The sequence below is a fragment of the Phocoena sinus genome, chromosome 10 (assembly GCF_008692025.1).
Source record: "Phocoena sinus isolate mPhoSin1 chromosome 10, mPhoSin1.pri, whole genome shotgun sequence".
Classification (NCBI taxonomy): Eukaryota; Metazoa; Chordata; class Mammalia; order Artiodactyla; family Phocoenidae; genus Phocoena; species Phocoena sinus.
The window spans coordinates 9,938,887-9,955,739 of NC_045772.1; the positions used below are offsets into that span (position 1 = coordinate 9,938,887).

Genomic DNA, 16,853 nt, shown 5'->3' on the forward strand with positions numbered 1-16,853 from the left:
GGTTTTCCATATGGAGAAATCAGTAATTTTATACCATTTCATGGTAGTAGAGACAGGCATAGTTACTGGATCTGAATTGGACAGTTGCAAAATATAGTAGGATCTGGGTTTCCTGCCTACAAGTTTGATAGGTTTGATAGGATGTTTTCCCCCTACTTGCTGTATGTTGAAGCTTTACATCAGAATTCCCTTCGAGGTTTTTAAAATGCAGTTGTTTTTTTTAAGTGGGTTTGGAATTGAACTAGAAACCTAAACTTTTCCCCTAAAACTTGTGAGATGATTCTGATGCAGTTAGGTGTGCAAAGCAACGTTTGAGAACCAGTGTGCACTAGTAGAGGATCCCTTTGTGGTCGTATGAACTTAGCTGCATGCCTTTTTTGGTTATTTAAACCTCCTTACCATTTTTCTTACATTTTGAAGAGTCTGTTTCTTGGTAATCCTCAAATAAAGAAAGGGCCTAAAAGGTGAGAAGTTGAATATCCTTTAATAATGTTCACTGTTCTTTTGAGTATAAAGTGCTGATTTGGAAGCTGGCCTAGCGCTTAATTAAAGATCAAGAAAGAATATTGAATACTTTTGTACTGAGTAGCATTTTTACATAGGGTTATGTTTGGATCATATATGTAGTATTGAAAATTCCTTGTGTCCTCATCAGGAGGTCGTTCTCGATACCGGACCACTTCTTCAGCCAACAATCCCAATCTGATGTATCAGGATGAGTGTGACCGGAGGCTTCGAGGGGTCAAAGATGGTGGCCGGAGAGACTCTGCAAGCTATCGGGATCGTGGTGAAACCGATAGAGCCGGTTATGCTAACGGTAGTGGCTATGGAAGTCCAAATTCTGCCTTTGGAGCACAAGCAGGCCAATACACCTATGGTCAAGGCACCTATGGGGCAGCTGCTTATGGCACAAGTGGTTACACAGCCCAAGAATATGGTGCTGGCACTTATGGGGCCAGTAGCACCACCTCAACTGGGAGAAGTTCACAGAGCTCTAGCCAGCAGTTTAGTGGGATGGGCCGGTCTGGGCAGCAGCCACAGCCACTGATGTCACAACAGTTTGCACAGCCTCCGGGAGCTACCAATATGATAGGTTACATGGGGCAGACTGCCTACCAGTACCCACCCCCTCCTCCTCCCCCTCCTCCTTCACGTAAATGAAGCCACTCAGGTGGTAGTGACTTGTGCAGACTTAACTACATTTAAAGGAACGCTATCTTTTCCTTTTTTTCTTCTTCCCTTTTTCTTTCTTTTTCTTTTTAAATTTTTTTTCCCAACCATTGTGATTTGTCTTTCATGCAGATTAGTTAGAATTCACTGCCAGGTTTTTTCTGCCTGCCAAAATGATCCAGTCTGTAATAACAGATTTTGTAAAAGTATATATATATGTATAGCCGACTGGAAGAGATTTTTCCCCCCAGCTTCTTGCATGTCGAGGATGTTTGAGCTATTTTTCATCTTTAAAAGAAAAAGTAAGGTGTTAGGCCCTTTTGTGGGAGCCCATTTTTTGTTGTCCTGAGTTGCGGTCGGGGGGTGGGGGAGGGTAGAGGGTTGAATTCTGCAGAAGACGACGGCATCTGTGCTTTAAATTGCTCTCGTTACTGGAATAGAAAACCAAGAGGGAGTTCCCTGCACATTTTCTGTAATGCTTTTTAATGTTTTTCAAGCTGGGACAGGGTTCCTCAGGCCTGATGAGTTTTTAAGACAGTGCTTTGCCATTGTCATTTTGGCTGATTGCTTGTTAAGTGCATTTGACAGTTTTTTTAAAAATTCCTAATTGGCTTTGTCTCCCTTACACTCTGCCCTCCCCCTTCCCAATTACTGAAAAATAACCATTTTAGTTGTCAGGTTAGAAATTAAATTGCTGAGTCTTGAGTTTAAGTGTATCCTTTAAATTAAAAACCCCAAATGTTTATTGTCATGGTTAAATGTAGCATCTCCGCATCTGGGTGGAAGCTGCATATTTTTCTTCCCCATATTACCAGGGACCATCTGTGAAATTCATTTTCCAACCAGACAGCTGCTGTGAGCAGAATGAACATAAATGCTCATTGGAAATTTATGAACCAGTTAAATATGCATTCACCTGCAGAGTGAGAACCACGTTTAATTATAAACAGTATACTCCATGGGCAGGTTTTCTTTTTAAACTCAGTATTTGTAGAGCTAGAGTAAAAGCAACCCTTTGCCAGCTACTCAGCCCTTTTGGCCAAGTTATCTTGAAGGGTCTTAAGGGTTTATTAAGAACTCTTACTCTCTTCATACTCCCGTTCTCTGCAGTGCTTTGTAACAGCTTTTGGGTGCAGATTTTCCTCAGCATCCTTTTGCACTCAGCTTTTTACAGGTAGGTAGTGGACTAAAGTCCAAGTCCTTTTACTTTTCCTCCACCTGAAAGGTAGGTGAGATTGTCCCCTTCATAGTAATGCCATCCGTTTTACTGAGACTTCATGTAGCAGATGGGCCTGGAAAGAGTTTTCTGCTCTTGTGTTCACTGTGACAGGACAGGGACATCAGACAGCCTCAGAAATCTCTTCGTATCTCGTGTGGGGCTTAATTTTTCAATACTGTTGTTGATATTGTTCATTGACAGTGTAGTTAGAGGGGGGAGCCTCCGCTGCATTCTTTGGCTTAGGCCTGAGATTGCTTGCTGGTTTGTAAGATCAAAATATCTAAATACTTGAGGTTTTTGTTTTCCTCTTAAAATTCTTCAGGGAGAGAGAAGGGATTGTTTCTGAGGGGTACTGAAAGTGTGGTTGAATGTGCGACATACAGGTAGGTTGTCAGCATAAGCTGAAATGTATGCATGTGAGAACTTTGATATCCCCCCCACCCCCCCACCCCCACTTTCTTCTTTCTTAACTTCTTTTTCTCTTCCTTATAGAAGTTGAGGCTGAGGGAGGATGGTAGGCACAGGAAAAACATGGCAACACCGCTCTGTGCTTTCAAACCAAAGTGTCCCCCCCCCCCCCCAAAAAAAAAAAGTCTTAAGCACTGATTAGTCCATCATAGGCATTTTTTTTCTACACCAAAATTCTGGTTTTTATTTTATTTTATTTTATTTTTAACACAAAGGTGCCACCACAGGGCGGGTCCTACTCTCTTGCAAGTCTTGAAAGCATCCCTTTGCGGGCAAGGTCTCTGGGCAAGCAAGCGGTATTTGGTCTGCTACTTGCTTTCATTTTTCCACCGGGGATATTGTAATCATAAAGTCAAAATAACAGCATATCCCAAAACTCAAAAGCTATTGTGGCCTGAGCACAGCTGAAATCTAGTAGTTTTTCCTGTATAGCTCCAGAGTTAAGTCTTCTGCCTCTATGTCTGCCACTCATAATTCAGGTTCTGCCTTTGCTTCAGAATGTGAGCAGAAGAATCCTCATTTGATGCTAATTATTGTACTCATGATTGACTCACTTAGGGAAAGGGTTTCTATATTAAGCTGTGGGGCTGCTTCTCCCCAGTCCCTCCCTAACAATTCATTGTGTGGACTCCTCTCATCTAAAAGGTTGGTGGCTTTTGCTTGGGATCAGTGCTCTCTCTATTTATGTCCTTGCTGGTTTCTGAACACATTCCTGTTGCGTTAAGACTTGAAAGATTGTAGATGTATGACGTTCAGGCACAGGATGCTAAGAGCTTAAGAGCTTATGTTACTATTCTTAGTTTGTAAATTGTCCTTTTGATACCATCTTGTTTCTTTTGTAGGTATAAATAAAACACTTGACAATAAGGTGTGAGATTTTTATTGCTTAAAAAATTCTGACTACAGGCCAGTGACAGTCTCTTAAGAGTTTTTATTTGCTTCAAGACCATGTTGATTGACTAACACCTTAGCACCTAAAAATGTGAAAGGGGGGGTGGGATTAATTGTTCTTAGTGCGAAAATTTGAGAGCAACAAGACAGTACCTAGTAGGTAAAGCCTGGGGTATTCGTTTCCTCATAACATTTCCCACCTGTCATATCACCTCTGTATCTTGACTCTCTAAACTTGATGGTCTCCTACCTGGAAAGTGAAAATTAATCACAACAGTACACTCCTAATACTTAGGGCTGTCTGTGATCTTCATTTGGGGCTTTTGCCTTATACACAGCAGGGTATATTTCCAGATTGGGATTGGCTGTTCCTTAGCATGAGTCTCACACTAGGCCCTTAGAGAGCAACAGTTGACTTGATCCATTCATGGGTTAAACACCTAAGGTTTTTATGATGGTCCAGTTGACATTGTGAGGGTACCGTACTTATGTAATTGGCCCAAGTTTTAATTAACTCTATAATTTAAGGGAGATACTGATGAGAAGGTCTTCTAGATAGAATGATCAGCGCTTTGCTGAATGCCACACTAAGCATTTTTCTGACTTCAGTTTTTTTTTTTTTTTTAATTTATTTATTCATTTTTATTTATTTTTGGCTGTGTTGGGTCTTCGTTTCTGTGCGAGGGCTTTCTCTAGTTGTGGCAAGCGGGGGTCACTCTTCATCGCGGTGCGCGGGCCTCTCACTGTCGCGGCCTCTCTTGCTGCGGAGCACAGGCTCCAGACGCGCAGAGCTCAGTATTTGTAGCTCACGGGCCCAGCCGCTCCGCGGCACGTGGGATCTTCCCAGACCAGGGCTCGAACCCGTGTCCCCTGCATTGGCAGGCAGACTCTCAACCACTGCGCCACCAGGGAAGCCCTGACTTCAGTTTTAACATTTGGTCTCAGTCATGTAAAAGTCACCGGGAGAACACTTCAAATAGTTTGCTTCGTGTCCATGTTAAGGTGTAGAACATCTCTGAGGACCTTCAAATTGGCATTGGAAGACTTAACTTCTTTCCTTTAAGGACTAGAAGAAAATGACTGCAATTAGTATCTATCGTGAAAGGACTCCTTTATAACTTTGTGCATAATCTTAGTATCTAATGCCTATTTCACAGCACGTATTCAGATGTTAAAGCCAAGGGCAAACATCTCTGCAGGTTTAACTACAGGTTCACTGACCCCATCTTGGACGCTGATGCCACCACTCCCTCTTGGCAGGCCATGAATCTAGCAGTTGTCCTCAATTTATTTCACACCTCACACCCAGTGCACTGACAGTTCCTATCAGCTCCACTCTCGAGAAATGTCCCCGTCTCTTTCCACTGATGACCACCTCCTGGCCAATTCCAGCTGCTCCAGAACACCTCCCTGCTTTGGCTGCTTTTCACCCTACACAGCGGCTGGTGGACTGGTTTTCCGATGACCCCAGCTGCTGTTGTCTGTGGTTGGAATGCAGTGGGAATGCCTTACGCTGACCTGAGGCCCTAGGTGATTCATCTTGGTTGACCTGCCATATCTAAGTTTACAGTTGACTGTACTAGCCTTTTTGTCCTTTATCATACCAAGCTGGTTCCTGCCTTGGGGCTTACACGTAAGCTGTTCTCTCTGGAATGTATTTGTCCTATATTTTCCTAACCCAAGTATTTTGTCAAATGTTATCTCATAGCTGTCTTCCCTGTACACTGCATAGTACCTAAAATATCCTACTGGTCTGTATTTTTTCATGGCACAGTTTCCTGAAAACATTTGTCTTCCCATGTTAGAATGTAAGCACCATGAGGGGCACACAGACTTGCCTCTCTTCTCTTCCATATCCCCTCAAACATTGAATGGATTGGTAACGGAGACAGTGCCAGCAACACTGTTCTCGCAGCACCTACCTTTGGTCACATACAAGTAGAAGAAGTCACAGTAGAAGATGGTTTGTACTACCCCAGACACCACTGCAATTTGGTCATAGAAATTCTCAGTCTGATACCGCCTGATCCAGTTAGCCAAGTAGAGGGCCCGGTATAGCCCAAGAAAGAACAGGTAATGAGTAGTAATGGTCTCAGCCTCTCCAGTCTTGCTGATCATGAAGAGCTGGGGCAGGATGGCCACTGATTCCAGGTAGATAGAGAAAGTCCAGAGGATCTGAGCCAAAGAGAGAAGTAGCCAAAGGAGGCTGGTCAAGAAGGGGCCATCTTTAGAATTTAGTTACTAAAATGATGTTTATTGGAGAGAATACAGTGAAGCAAAAGTGAATTTTTTTTTAAGATGAACTAGTTCACCATTTATTCAGGTCTTATTTATTTGCCGCTCCACGTGGCTTGCAGAACCTCAGTTCCCCAACCGGGGACTGAACCCGGGCCACGGCAGTGAAAGCCAGAATCCTAACCATTAGTCCACCAGGGAACTCCCAGAATCATGTTCTTGAAATTTTTAATTATTTTCATCAGTGTATCATTCCACCCCTTTCTTTGTACATAAAAAATATTTTTTAAGAGATTCAAGCGTACTGCTTTTTTCACAAGCATGAACGTTGCTATAGAACATAATTTTTAATTGTTGCAGAATTCTGTCATACAAACTTGATTTAATTGAGGCTGTGGTTTCTCAAAATGGAAGCGATGAACACCAGCATCAGAATCTCCTCAGACGCTTGTTGCCCCAAAGATTCTTGGGTCAGAGGCCAGACCTGAGCTGAAATCTGGGTCTGGACTGTGCTCTAATTTCCACTAATCACCAGTTGGCCAGAGGGTCTTAGTATTAAGTGGTGCTGTGATGCCTGCTTTGTTTATGAGCAAGACTATTTAGATGTGCCCATTTTCAAGAGGAGCACTGTCCATAGCTTATTGGCGATTTCTAAACTTACAGCAATACAAGAGTAATGGCTATGGTTGTGGCAGAAAGGTAGCCCAGATGTTACCAAGGGTCCAGAGGTAAGGACTTTTTAGGGAGTGTGTTTACCTTTGGGAGTTAGTACTCTGTCTGGGTCCCTTCCCTTACCTCCAGAGGAGTGAAACTGTAGTTTTCAAGGAAGGAGAGGCCAATGACTGGGACCAGAAGAAACTCCAGGCGGAATGTGTCATTCTCACTGTCAAATGTTTTCTGGAATTTCCCATAGATCATGTACACCGTGACATAGGCACAGAGGAGAAAAACCACCTAAAAAGGGAGAGAGACATATGGGAATCGATAAAGTCATTTCCCAACCTATTTGCTGGGCTTCGAAGCCACCCTGAGTTGGGACCTACCAAACCCAGGGGCTAGTGTTCTGCCTTAAGGTGGAAAAGACGAAGTGTGCTTGCACATTTCTCTTGGGCCAATGAACCTAGAATCTGAAGCTAATGACCTTTTTGTTAAGTAACTCCATGCTTCTAACTGGGACTGATGGTGCTACCATGAAGACAAAGGTGCCCAGGCGTCCTCTCACTGTGGAATGTTAGGCCAAAAAAACCAGAATTGGTCTTTGTCGGGGGACTTAGTGGCATTCCATGGCTATTTATTTATTTATTTTTAATTTATTTATTTTCGGCTGCATTGGGTCTTCGTTGCTGCGTGCGGGCTTTCTCTAATCGTGGCGAGTGGGGGCTTACACCTCGTTGCGGTGCGCGGGCGTCTCATTGCGGTGGCTTCTCTTGTTGCGGAGCACAGGCTCTAGGTGTGCAGGCTTCAGGAGTTGTGGCTCGAGGGCTCTAGAGCGCAGGCTTAGTAGTTGTGGTGCACGGGCTTAGTTGCTCCGCGGTATGTGGGATCTTCCCGGACCAGGGCTCGAACCCGTGTCCCCTGCATTGGCAGGTGGATTCTTAACCACTGTGCCACCAGGGTAAGCCCCCAGGGCTCTTCTAAAGCCTCAACTTCCTGGATCTGCGTCAGTGACTTGAGAGCATTCTTCCACAAAGACTTGAATCAGTTGACCATGAATCCTTCAGAAAAGTGCTCTTTTTCTAACTACAGTAGCTGTCCTCCAGCATATAATGGTTTTATGATCTGGCCTCTAACGTAGGCCAGAGGCTCTCAAACTTGAATGTGCATCAAAATCATATAGATGGCTGCCCCTTCCCCTGCCCCCAGAGTTTCTGATTTAGTAGGTTTGAGCGAGCCTGAGAATTTTGCGTTTCTAGCAAGTTCGTATGTGATACTGCTCTGCTGGTCCAGGACACTAGCCTAGAAAACTAATGTTTGCACTTCAAAACTGAGGTTATTTCCTCAAAGTCTTTTCTCACCAGAACAAGGCACACATGCTCTGTGTCACCATACCCCCATATAAAAATACTCATTGCTGCTTGTGAGCACATGTTCTGTAAATGTCTGTGTACCAGTCTGTCTCCCCTAGGAGAGGAGATTCCATAAGCGGGTCCATGCCCTGTCCACCTCTGAATCTAACTCAGGGCCCAGCACAAAACAAATGCTGGAATGAGTGAATGAATCAATGAAATGGAGATCACTTCTTCATTCCACAAATTCGGAAACTGGCCTCTTTGAGGATCCGAGACCTCATTCAGCCATGGCAAGGGCTGCGTTTACAATCCCTGCCAGGACTGCCCAGGTCAGACCCTTGGGCAGAGAAATAAACTAAGCAGGTGGTGTTTGCTACTTCTGTGTTGGATTTAAGGAGACAGCGATTTCAGGACCTCAGACTGTAGTTCACACTGAGTTCAACAGTGCACAAGTAACAGCATCCTCCATTCCACCAATCCCAGGAACAATATGCCCAGAATCCCAAAGGGACATCCCTGACACAGAGAAAGAGAACTCACTTTCAGTTAAATATCTTCTGGGTGCTAGGTACATTACACAGATTATCTCATGTCATCTTCACAATAGCCCTGCAAGATAGGTAGGATTCCTCCCATGTAGCCTTTTTTCCTTAAAAACAGGACTCCTATTAGACGATGTGCCCAACTAAAAACTAATTTCCCAGCCTCCTTTGCAGATAAGGATGGTCAGTGACATGTAGATGGAAGTCACTGGAAAGCTCTTTAAAAAGGGTTTACCCGGGGCTTCCCTGGTGGCGCAGTGGTTGGGAGCCCGCCTGCCGATGCAGGGGACGCGGGTTCATGCCCCGGTCCGGGAGGATCCCACATGCCACGGAGTGGCTGGGCCTGTGAGAGGCCCGCGTACCGCAAAAAAAAAAAAAAAAAAAAAAGGTTTACCTGGCTGACAGGCACCCTATTGCTCTTTCTCCCCTTCCTCCTCCTTCCCGTCCTGAATGTGATGTGATGGTAGGAACTCTAGCACCTATTTTGTGACTCTGAGGCAAACCTGAGGATAGATATCACATTCAGGACTAGCTATATCATTTGCAGGGCTTCTTGTTAAAAAATAAGTATTTCAAAATGGCAACAGCAGAGCATTAAACCAAGCATAGGGCCCTTCTGAGCAACTGCACAGGTAACAATCTCAAGTGCTGGTTACACTAAAGCTGGCAGAGCAGAAAGTTAAAAGGAGATGCCATCCCGGCCCTAGACTACGCACTTCCAGATTTTGTGTTATGAATGAGATAAAAATAAATCCTTACCTTATTAAAATAACTCAAGTCTCTGTTACCAGCATCCAAACCGTTACATCCCACTTTACTGACTGAAACCTGGGCTCCTTCCACTAAACTGTGTTGGATGGTTGGTTAAAATCTCAGAAAATGTCTCATCCCGACCAAACCTCACAGCTATGGCCCAGGGCTGAGAGATGCTGTTTCTCTGTCTATAAAACAGGACCAAGCTTCAAAGCAACAGCTTCCCACGGCAAAACCAAATCCAAACTGTTCACCTGGATCATCTGCCCTCACCCAGCCCTCTGTCGGCACCCCTACCACCAGCAGGTAACCCTCGCCTGCTGAGCTCCCAGCGTGCCTGCCTTCTGTCTGTCCTTTGAATACACCAAGCTTGTTCCTGTCTTGGGGGTCTTTGCATCAGCTATTCCATCTGCTTAGAATGCTCCTCCTGTGAGCTTAAGCCTTGTGTCACTCAGATCTCAGCTTACACGTCACCTCTTTGGAGAGGCCCTTCCTGATGACACTCCCTAAATAGCTCCCTAGTCGTTCTCTATCATGTAACCCTGTTTTTAAAACTTCTTTCGTTATAATTGAAGGAAACATCGTCCTATTTTCCTTATTTGCATAGCCTTATCCCTAAACAGTTTTTCTTACTTGTTTTATTCTCTGTCTCCCCGGTTAGAATGTAGGTTCTGTGAGTACAGGCGCCGCATATATCTCCTTCAGGTACCTAGCTCACAGTAGGTGCTCAATAAATGATTGTCAGATAAATGGACAAATAAGTTCTCTGACAGCTCAGGGTACCATGTTTGATTTTTTGCAGTACGCGGGCCTCTCACTGTTGTGGCTTCTCCCATTGCGGAGCACAGGCTCCGGACACGCAGGCCCAGTGGCCATGGCTCACAGGCCCAGCCGCTCCGTGGCATGTGGGATCTTCCCGGACCGGGGCACGAACCCGTGTCCCCTGCATCGGCAGGCGGACTCTCAACCACTGCGCCACCAGGGAAGCCCCGATTTTTTGCTTATTTTTTAACCATTATAATAGCTAACCTTGATTGAGTTTTTAATATACGACAGCTATTGTGTATTTACATTTATTACCTCGTTTAACTTTCACAACAAAATCCTCTGAGGTAAGTACACCTATTCTTCATTTTGTAGAGGAGGAAACCAAGGTCCACAGAGGCCAGAAGACTTGCCCAAGCCCAGGTCCCACAGCTGCTAACAGCAAAGCCAGGATTCAAATCCAGGTCTGCCTGGCTCCACAGCCTGAGTCCCCAAGTATACTGTCTCACAGTCTGGGGGTTGCTTGGCAGCCCCCCACCATGGCTGCCCATCCCCCTTACCTTCATTACTGTGTTGTAGATGGAGATAAAGTTGGTGAACAGGTCCAGGTACCTGGTGGTGAAGACAAGAGCGAAAAGGATCTGGCTCTTCCCGGAGATGCCTGTAGCCGGATGGGGGACAGGAGACAATAAGAACACAGACGGCCAGGCTCACACACACTCGAGAAGCCCAGAGCCTGAGTTGGAAAGGCCTCCAGAGTGTCCACTTCATAATGACACCCTGTCCAGGACACTGTCACCCTCAGAGGGCCAGGAAACACCCCTTCCCATTGGGTCACTTGAGTCTTTTACTCTCATTAGGCTGTAATCTGTCACCCAGTCTCCAAATCAAGACATGAACACCAAGTTCCCAGGGCCCCTGTGCGTGCCTGCCTTGGTTCCTGCTCTGGGGAGGGCATGGGAATGGGGAGAGTCAGGCTTGCAGGGGGTAAGTGTCAAGGCTCCTCTTTGCTCTACCCCCAGGGTTCCACTGACAATCCCCAGAGCTCCATCTTTTGAAGAACAACTCAGACTCTACAAGGTGCTGATTCACCAGGGAGACCACAGCAGGTGGAGGAAAGCACAGGGCCAAGGGAGCATTCTATTTTATTTTTCCAAATTTAAAGATTAAAAAAGCTTTTTTTCTAGTTATAAAACTTATGACTATTTTTACTCATTGTAAAACAAAAACCAGATAATACATAGAGATGTAAATTAAAAAGCAACAATCACCTGAATCCCGAAGTCTGAGTGTGCGATCTTCCAGATCTTTGTTGGTGCACACATACACACAACACATATGTGCACACATATGACACATTTGGACGCATCAAGTTGACAAAACTGGGTTTGTACTTTCCATGCTATTTCCTCATCTGCTTTAAACTTTTATTTAAAGTTTTTTAAATAAAAACTTTAAACTTTTTATTTTGAAACAATTTTAGATTTACAGAAGAGTTGTAAAGAGTTGTAAAGACAGTACAGAGAGTCCTACCCTTCACCCAGCTTCCCCTAATGGTAACACCGTACACAATCATGGAACATTTGCCAAAACTAAGAAACTGACATTGGTATAGCACTATTGACTGAACTCCAGACTTTTCACGTTTTCCCACTGATGCCCTTTTTCTGTTCCAGGATCTAATCCAGGAATCGAGGCTACATTTAGCCATCATGCTCCTTAGTCAACTTTTGCCCACTTTTGATACATCGTGGAGGTGGTTCCTGGGTAAAAGCAAGCAGTTGCCCTGCCTCCCATTTCTCTTGCCCCATTAAGCCCACAGCAGTCTGGATACTTCACCAAACCACTCCCATGGTCCCCGACGCCCACGTTACTGCATCCAAACGTCAACTCTATCTCACCCACCCAACTCCTCAAGAGCCAGCTGAGCGCTCCGTCTATCCCAACCACACCTTTCTCCAGGTTTCTGTGGCTGTCCACACTGCCGGTTTCTCACCGCCTCTGGCCACTCCTGTCCTCCTCAACACCTAATCCTCAGAGGGCTACCTCTCTTCTCCCTCTGTCCCTTTGCCATCCCATCCGACACACAAGGGACCCTCTGGCTCCAGACTCTCCTTGGATCTCTGACCTATATATTCCTGCGTGACTAAATCCACCATCTCCCCTTGAACCCCCTCCTTCTCCTGTCTTCTGTCCTTCTGCCACCATCATCCCCTTTGTGCTCAAGGTAGAAAACCAAGAGCCATCCTTGAGCCTCTCTCACCTTTGTCCCCTCACCCCTGGATTTTATTCTAACTATGATGGATCTACTGGGGAGTTTGACACCAAGAAGTGACATTACCGGGATTCAGGGTTTGATTCCTTTGTATGCCTGATCTGTGCCTTTTCTAATTATTCCTCTGGTGAGGGACATTTTGGGGAGAGGGGACAATCCTAATGACTGAGGATGAACACCACTGAAGCCCCTAATATCCTGGAGAGGGCTGGGTCCACCTGCCAGCTTTCCTGCCAGCATGGCAACCCTGAGCCTCAACTGTAAAATGGGGCAGGACTGACGTGAGGACTAAATAGGATTCAGTGAGAACCCGAGTGCCTCCCTGGGGGTCTGGCAGTGGGGCTGGCTGTGGGTGAAGGAGCCCCCTGGGGGAGGGGGTCGGAGTCCAGGAGGCAATACTGATCCAGCTCGGAGTTATGCCTTTCGTTATGCCATATCCCTGAGCCCTCACTGAGGTCTGGCCAGGGGGGTCCTCAGCCCCATTCAGGAGGGTCCAGGCGGCTCTAGTGGGGATGCTTGGCTACCCCCTCACTCGGCCTTTCCCCACTCCTCCCCTCTTTCCATCCCCAGCCTGCCAGGCCCCTGGGCTTCACTCACATTTTCCTTAGCTCTTTGGGAGCCCTGGAGATCTTGAGCACAATGTTTTTTTCACACTGTTTTGAAAGCAGTGAATAATTTCCACCAAAGCAAGCTGCGCATGGAGACCCCAGGACACAGAGGAGAACAGGAGCCAGTACCTGGCCAGAGTCCCTCAGGGAACCCACTGGCCAAGTACAGACCTCCTGCCATTTGACAGATGGGAAAACTGAGGCCCAAGGTTACACAGTGAGCCCGTGGCAGAGCAAGAATGAAGCTCCAGTCTCCTGCCTTCGGGGCTGGGTCACAGGGGTGTCACACCAGGCCCTGCTCCTCGGGGCTGACGGGCTGGCATCCAGGAACCTCACCCCCTCCGTTCTCAACCAGGCCTGTGCTGATTCCTCTCCGCACACACACAGGCCCCACTGCTCACCCGCCCTTTCCTTTTCCAATAGCACTTCGCTTCCCTGACAAACCGTATCATTTACTCGGTTGCTACCACTGTAGCTGGTTGGCGGTCTCCCACTGATAGATTCAGCTCCACCAGGCCAGGATCTCTGCCTGTTGCCCGGATATATCCCAGGTGCCCGGTACAATGCCTGGCAGAGTGGGATGGGGAACAGAGCCCCCTCCTGGTCACAGCTGCTCACCCCGTCCAGGGCCCTCCAGTGGCAGGGACAGGTCCAACCTAGATTCTTCCTCTCACTGGAGCCGCTCTCAGGGCTCCTGGCCCACTTCCCCTGAGTGGGAACCTGAGGGCCCGTGAGTGCCCATTTCCCTGGAGACCCCAAACCCGAATGGCCTCCAGGTCTGGAATCACTCCCTCTGCAGTGACCCTCACACCGGCACCCACCTCTCCCCCCCACCAAGCCCCCTGGGCCAGCAGCCTCCACGACGCTCTCTGCTTCCTCTCTCAGCCTCCCCACACAGCTTCCAGGGTCCCCTCCGAGCCCCTCCCCTGCTCCCCAACTTTTCTTGGCTCCCAGTCCCAACTCCCTACTTGACAGACAAGGCCCTTTCACATATGACCACCCACCCCCCTGGACTCATCTCCCTCCCGGACCACCCCGAAATTGGGCTGCTCACCATTCCTGGGACATGCCCTGCCCTCTGTGACACGACACACCCTTCCTGGGTGACACCCTGCCTGTCTTCCAGGACCCAGCACAGAGCTGCTCCCTCCATGAAGCCTTCAGGGGTCCACTCTGCCTCCTTGGCGCCCACAAGGAGCCTGGGCACGTCTCTGTATCCCTTCACCCCAGTGCCAAGCACAGGGCAGGTGCCTCCAGGACACCAGTGGACAGAGATGGCTGCAGGCAGCTCAGCCGCCTCTTAATACACGGGGTCTGTTTGGCCACCACCAGTCCAGCCCTGAAACTTCTCCAACCCCCTAGCAGGGCGGCCAGACTGCTGGGCAAAAGGGGGACCCCCTCCCGCCCTCCCTGGGCTTCTGCTCATGGGCGGCTCCATGCCCACCTGGGCCTGGCTGGTGCCCCTCCTGCCACATCACAGCCGCCTGAGGCACAGGCTGGGGAGGAAAGAGGGCCCAACTTGGGGGGAGGGGGGGAAGTCCGGGAAGGGGAGGGGAGAGTGGTGGGGGCAGGAAAAGAGAAGACCTTGAGGGTCTGGAGCCGCTTCCTGTGTGTGCACCTCCTTCTCCCCCGCGCCCCGGTCCCCACCCTGGGTGGGGGCAGATAGAACAGTGGGCCCCAAGGGACGCTGCTCCTGGGCAGCAAAGGGGGTGTCACCTCGTCCTTATCCCCCTCCTCTTCCAACTAGCAGCGGCAATGCCAAGCAGGGCAGAGAGGGGGTCGGTCAATGGAGGCGCAAGCCCATCTTCCCTCCGTAACTTCCGCGGGTCCTTTTTCTGTGATATGGTACAATTTTAAGTTTTCTTTGGAATCTGAGCTACGCAAAAACAGTTTCAAGCACCCCCAAGCCGAAGTGCCCACCCTCAACAGACATTCAGGAGGCTCCCCGTAAGCCCTGCAGCAGGGGCGTGCGGCTGGCCCTCCGCCCCCGGGGCCCCACCTCCCGCCCGGAGCGCCCCTCACCCGTGCAGCACTTGGAGCGCCAGATCTTCCCCAGTAGCAAGATCATGGCCAGGAGGTGGCTCAGGTCGCCCAGGATACGAAACACGTTCATGGTCCGGCCCGCTCTCAGCCAACTCCTGGGAAACTTTCTGGCGGGCGAGGTGGCTGCCACGTCCCCGGCTCCGGCCTCTGGGTCCCGCGCCCCTGCCTGCGTCCCCGAGCTCCGCGCTCCCGCCCGGGCGCAGCCGCTCCGCCAGCGCGCTCTTGGCGGGGCGGTGACGTGGCCGAGCCTGCCGCCGTGCCAGGGAGCCAGGAAGGGCCGCCGCCCGAGATCCCGAGATCCCGCCTCCCGGCCCAGCCCAGCGCCGCGGCTCCCGGGGCGGGGCGGCTCCGCGGGCTGGGGGGCTTCCGGCCTGGGCCAGCCTCCCGCGGCCTGGGCCCGCCACCCGCCGCCCGGGCCGCTGTGCGTCTGCGAGGTGCCTGCCACGTACCGCCCGCCCCACCCCCCATACCCGGAGAAGGGTCCGCCGGGAGTCCGGGACTCTGCCTCCTCTGCTCGGAACCTGGGGTGCTACCGCACGTGACCGTGGGCAAGCCACTGAGTCCCTCTCTCTGCCTCGGTTCCCTCATCTGTACACAGGGCTAAGAAGACCCGTGCTGGGGTGAAGTGGTGTCCTGCGTGCCACTGCTTGGCATGAGCTCAGCAGGTTGGAAGCCCCCCATAAATGGTGACCCACTGCTACTGCCATCATCAGCCTGGGGTTGGAACTCCTCCGGTGGGAAGAAGAGCTGGAGCTGGGTTCCCCACCCTCTCACCTGTTAATTTGTCCTAACCTGACCTGTTGGACAATGGTAACCAAAGACTCTCTGGTTGGAAGTCAGGCTGACCTTGGTTCCAGCCTGGGTGCTGAGAGACTTCTTCTCTCTTGGCCTCAGTTTTTTCATCTGTAAAACGGGATCACTGTGAGCATGGAAGAGGTCAGGTCTCTCAGGGAGAACCAGGGTCCTCCCTAGTGTCTCCCTCTTCTTGGTGTGACAAAATGTTAAACAGGAGCACAGGCCAGAAGAGACTCCAGAGGGCTGGGGAATGTTGGCCAGCAAGTTGGGAGGGGTGAAGGGTGAAAGACCAACTGTGGGCAGGAGTCCTGTCAGGGCTGCCTGACCTGAGCAGGTCAGACACCCTCTCTGGGCCTTGGTCTCTGCATCTGTAGTAGTGGACCGCATGTGTTAAGGGCCCTTATCACCACCGCCCTTTTGACCCCTATAGCCCCTTCTCCCGCTCAGGACCTTCATCTCTCCCTAAATTACTGGCTTCCTTTCTGTGGCCCCCCTCCCCATCACAGACAGCCAGAGAGGCTTTGCCATGATGAAGTCTGTCACTCCTCTACTTGTGACCCTTCCATGGCCCCCTCACCACGACTCCCAGGGCAAGGCAGTCTTTTGAGACTCAAAATGTGGTCCAAGGACCAGCAGCGTCTGTATTGCCTGCTGGGAATGCAGAATCCTGGGCCCCACCCCAGACCAACTGAATCAGAATCTGTGGTTAAACAAGACCCCTGAGTGATTTGTGTGTACACGGAAGTGTGAGAAGCACTGATCTAAGCAAAACTAAGAGGGAGGCGCTGTTATTATCCCCATTCTGCCCTGGGGAAACTGAGGCATGGAGAGCTTAAGTAATTTGCTTAAGGTCACACAGAAACTAAATAGTGGAGCCTGGATTCCACCACACAGTCTGACTTCAGGGTTCATGCAATTAAATCATGACACTACACTGTGGGTTGTCACGGGAGGTGATGAGCTCCCTGTCATGTGAGGCAGGTGAGCAGGGGGGTGGGTGCCATTTGTCACGGATGCTGCAGTGGGGACTCCTGCCCTGGCCGAGACAGCCATCAAGTATTGGGCATCTACTGGGTGCCA

The 16,853-nt window shown here is 49.2% G+C and overlaps 2 protein-coding genes across 4 annotated transcripts in view; one reads left to right on the plus strand and one right to left on the minus strand.

The window, feature by feature from the left end:
* The window catches only part of DDX17 (DEAD-box helicase 17), a 19,790-nt gene extending 16,066 nt beyond the window's left edge, over positions 1 to 3,724 (plus strand). For 2 of the 3 annotated variants that reach the window (XM_032647100.1, XM_032647101.1), the window contains exon 13: positions 656 to 3,724. In XM_032647100.1, coding sequence (XP_032502991.1) covers positions 656 to 1,161 — 506 coding nt within the window. In that variant the 3' untranslated portion in view covers positions 1,162 to 3,724. The remainder of the gene's footprint in view (positions 1 to 655) is intronic. The other variant, XM_032647102.1, reaches the window with a different exon arrangement.
* Positions 2,168 to 15,243, minus strand: KDELR3 (KDEL endoplasmic reticulum protein retention receptor 3). The gene is made up of 5 exons (XM_032647103.1): positions 14,958 to 15,243; positions 10,613 to 10,713; positions 6,779 to 6,937; positions 5,671 to 5,923; positions 2,168 to 4,814 (listed from the first exon to the last, which is right to left on the minus strand). The coding sequence occupies exons 1-5, from the start codon at positions 15,046 to 15,048 to the stop codon at positions 4,774 to 4,776; spliced, it is 645 nt and encodes a 214-aa protein (XP_032502994.1). The 5' UTR covers positions 15,049 to 15,243; the 3' UTR covers positions 2,168 to 4,773.
* Positions 15,244 to 16,853: the final 1,610 nt, after the last annotated feature.

Excerpts from the sequence above, each read along its gene's own strand:
- KDELR3 (XM_032647103.1), bottom strand. The coding sequence starts at position 15,048 with ATGAACGTGTTTCGTATCCTGGGCGACCTGAGCCACCTCCTGGCCATG. Across the intron at positions 10,714-14,957 it reads GCGCTCCAAGTGCTGCACGG|GCATCTCCGGGAAGAGCCAG; the intron begins GTGAGGGGCGCT and ends ATCCGGCTACAG. Across the intron at positions 5,924-6,778 it reads ACAGTTTCACTCCTCTGGAG|ATCCTCTGGACTTTCTCTAT; the intron begins GTAAGGGAAGGG and ends TCTTTGGCTCAG.